The sequence below is a fragment of the Lepidothrix coronata genome, unplaced genomic scaffold (genome assembly GCF_001604755.1).
Source record: "Lepidothrix coronata isolate B3197 unplaced genomic scaffold, Lepidothrix_coronata-1.0 Scaffold211, whole genome shotgun sequence".
In the NCBI taxonomy this organism is placed as follows: Eukaryota; Metazoa; Chordata; class Aves; order Passeriformes; family Pipridae; genus Lepidothrix; species Lepidothrix coronata.
In genome coordinates this window covers 1,033,485-1,036,604 of record NW_016690391.1, presented here as the reverse complement: position 1 = coordinate 1,036,604, position 3,120 = coordinate 1,033,485, and the positions used below count along the sequence as shown (strand labels likewise).

At 49.5% G+C, this 3,120-nt stretch overlaps 1 protein-coding gene across 2 annotated transcripts in view; it reads right to left on the bottom strand.

The window, feature by feature from the left end:
- RUNX1 (runt related transcription factor 1) overlaps positions 1-3,120 on the bottom strand; it is a 187,970-nt gene that overhangs the window by 5,155 nt on the left and 179,695 nt on the right. Inside the window, exon 7 of one of the 2 annotated variants that reach the window (XM_017833123.1) lies at positions 463-624. In XM_017833123.1, the coding sequence (XP_017688612.1) occupies positions 463-624 (162 nt within the window). Of the gene's footprint in view, positions 1-462; positions 643-3,120 lie in introns of both variants that reach the window. The other variant, XM_017833124.1, reaches the window with a different exon arrangement.

The window sequence follows — 3,120 nt, the reverse complement described above, 5'->3', positions numbered from 1 at the left end:
TGGGCTGGGAGGGCTTTTCCAACCTTTTCCAGCTGATCCTGGGATTTCACTCAGCAGGAGGAAAAGGCTTCTGGCACACAGGAAAGATAAAAGATCATCCCCCAGATAAATCATTCTGTTGTCCCTTCTCACATACCCACCAGAGCCCCTTGGGCACAGGGTGGACCCATGGGCTGGGAGGGCTTTTCCCGACCCCAATAATTCTGCAATTCATTGATTAAAAGGTGACTCATTTACCAAAACTCCATTCATTCCCTAAAAGGCGATTCCCTCACTAAAACCCTCCCTTTCTTTGCTCTTTGCACAAACCCCCCCTCAGACCCCGGGGCGGGTTTGCTGCCAAGACCCCCGACTGGAGAAGGGCTGTGGTGGCAGTTTGGGGGACAGCACCACCAGAGCCAACATCCAGGGGGATCGGGAACCTTCCCTATGGAGCAGAGGGAGCGGGGTTTGGGTACTCACTGGAGAGGCGGCTGGAGAGCTCGGCGGTGAGCGAGGACATGCCGCCGGCCCTGCCCGGCGAGATCGGCGTGGCCGGGTGCACCGAGGGCGCGGCGATGGAGCCCAGGTACTGGTAGGACTGGTCGTAGGACCACGGCGGGGACGGCTGCACCTGCCTCGTGTCTGCAACCAAAAAGAGACCTATAGGCCGTTGGGAAGGGCAAAACTTGGCAAAACCCTAAAAAACCTCCGCACGCCCCAAAGCGGAGCCCGAAGAGCGCCCCGGCGATCCCGTCTCGGCGCCGTCACCCCTCACTCTGTCAGGACATCTGTAAGTGAAGGGCTTTCTAAAATATTATCTGTATTTTTTCTAATTTTTTTTCTATTTTTTTCTATTTTTTTCCTAATTTTTTTCCTAATTCTTTTCCCTAATTTTTTCGTTTGCCGTTTCGCGTTAACGGCGGGAAAGGAAATAACTCGGGTTAGGATTTCCCAGGGGAAAAGCTGTTCCTCGCTGAGATGTGTCAGGATTTGGGGCACCAAAAAAAAAAATGCCCTGCAGGGCAGCAAGGAGGCAAAACTGCTGGACTGCCAGTGTTTCTCTGCAAGGGTGTAAATAGAGAGAGAAAAACTTGATGAAATCGTGTTTGTGTGTGAGAGAGAGACAGAGGTGGAGAGCGACACCAGTCCAGGTAAATCAGTTTATCTCCAGAAGGCAGATCAAGTGGGTGAGTAGGACTGGGGGACATGAATTCCTCAGCCTATGGAAAATCCCGGGCTTTGTGAAAGGAACAAGTATTTTATCCATTTGTTTTGCACACCCTAAAATATGGAAATAAGTTCAGAGTGATGGGTACAGGCAGGGAAACACAAATTTTAGAAGGACAAAGCCTCAAAACAGATCTATGGCACTGCTGGGCTGAAAATTGTGGAATCATGGAATGGTTTGGGTTGGGAAGGACCTCAAAGCTCATCCAGTGCCACCCCCTGCCATGGGCAGGGACACCTTTCACCAGCCCAGGTTGCTCCAAGTTTATCCAACCTGGCCTTGGACACTTGCAGGGATCCAGGGGCAGCCACAGCTTCTCTGGGAATTCTATCCCAGGGCCTCCCCACCCTCCCAGCCAACAATCCCTTCCCAACATCCCATCTAACCCTACTCTCTGTCAGTTCTAAGCCATTCCCCCTTATCCTGTCACTGCAATTCCTGCTGGGATCAGGCACTGTGTGAAAAACCTCCAGCCCTTTATTTTGGAGCCACACGAGGGGTTTGGCTGAGGTTTGAACTCAGAGGTTCACAGAGGTTGAACTCAGAGTTTCCCCAAACCAGTTGCATCGATGCAAACCCAACTCTTTCCCTGCTGATTTCCTCTTTGCAATTCCTGCTATTTTTCAGCCTATGGAAATGTCTAATTTTTTTATAAATCAAAAGAATCAGAGAGATTCCTCCTCTCCCCCCTCCCTTTACCTACCCAGTTTTTTTTTTTACTGTTTTTAGTAAATTCTTTTCTATTTTCTTCAGCTTTAAGAGCCACAGGTCCATCCAGATAATTGCCTTTATTGGGAAAAAAAAAAAAGCAAACGTTGGATGAACTGTGCTCAGATAAAACTGATATCAGCGTGGAAGGGAAACTTCCCAAGTCTGAGATGAGGGCTTTGATCTTCCATCAGAGAGCCCATCTGGAAAAAATTATTTTGTTGTTCTTGTGGGAGATGGGTTTTACATTTTGTTTGCTTCATCTGTTTACAAGGGGGAGGTTTATACAAAACTCCAAGCTTTTAAAAAGTAACCAGTGAAGTCTCAGACTGAACCGAAGTCAAGGGATTTGTTTTGCTAAGCAACGTGTTCAAACTCAGATATTGTTAATATTTAATTATTTCTTTTTTTCAGACGGGACTTCCTTAAAAAATAAAATCAGTTGGCTCGTGCTGGTTTAAAAGCAACATCCCAATTGCAGGGAATGGACTCCAGCAGGAACAAAAAGACACAGCACAAAGCCTGTAATGTTCTGAGCTGCAGCATCACCTGATTGTTAATGTATGGTCAGTGTTTATGGAAGATCACAGGGAGAGGGAAGAGGGAATTCAGTCTCCAGGGGTGGCATTAGGATAAATACCACAAAGCAGCTACAGAGTGAGCCTTGTGATGGTGTGACACCACATGTTTCAACTCTGAAACGGGGTTAATTAAGTCATTACTCTCTTATTTCAGCCTGAAATCCCAGATTTCAGTACTGCATCCAAGTACTGGAATCCTGGGAGTGGAATCCCAGCCATGGGATGGAAATTCCCTCGTCTGTTCCTCCCGCCCAGGGAGCCCTGGATGTCTCTGCCACAGGAACAGAGTCTCTCTCACCTCTCTGTCAGGGGCTCTGCTCAGCTGCATCCCAGAATCCCAGAATAATTGGGGTTGGAAAAGCCCTCCCAGCCCATGGATCCCCCCTGTGCCCCATCCCCACCTTGTCCCCCAGCCCAGAGCACTGAGTGCCACGGCCAGGCCTTCCTGGGACACCTCCAGGGCTGGGCACTCCAAACCTCCCTGGGCAGCCCCTGCCAAGGCCTCACCACGCTTTCCATGGAAAAATTCCTCCTCCTGTCCAACCTGAGCCTCCCCTGGCACAACTTGAGGCCATTTCCCCTTCTCTTGTCCCTTGTTCCCTGGGAGCAGAGCCCGACACC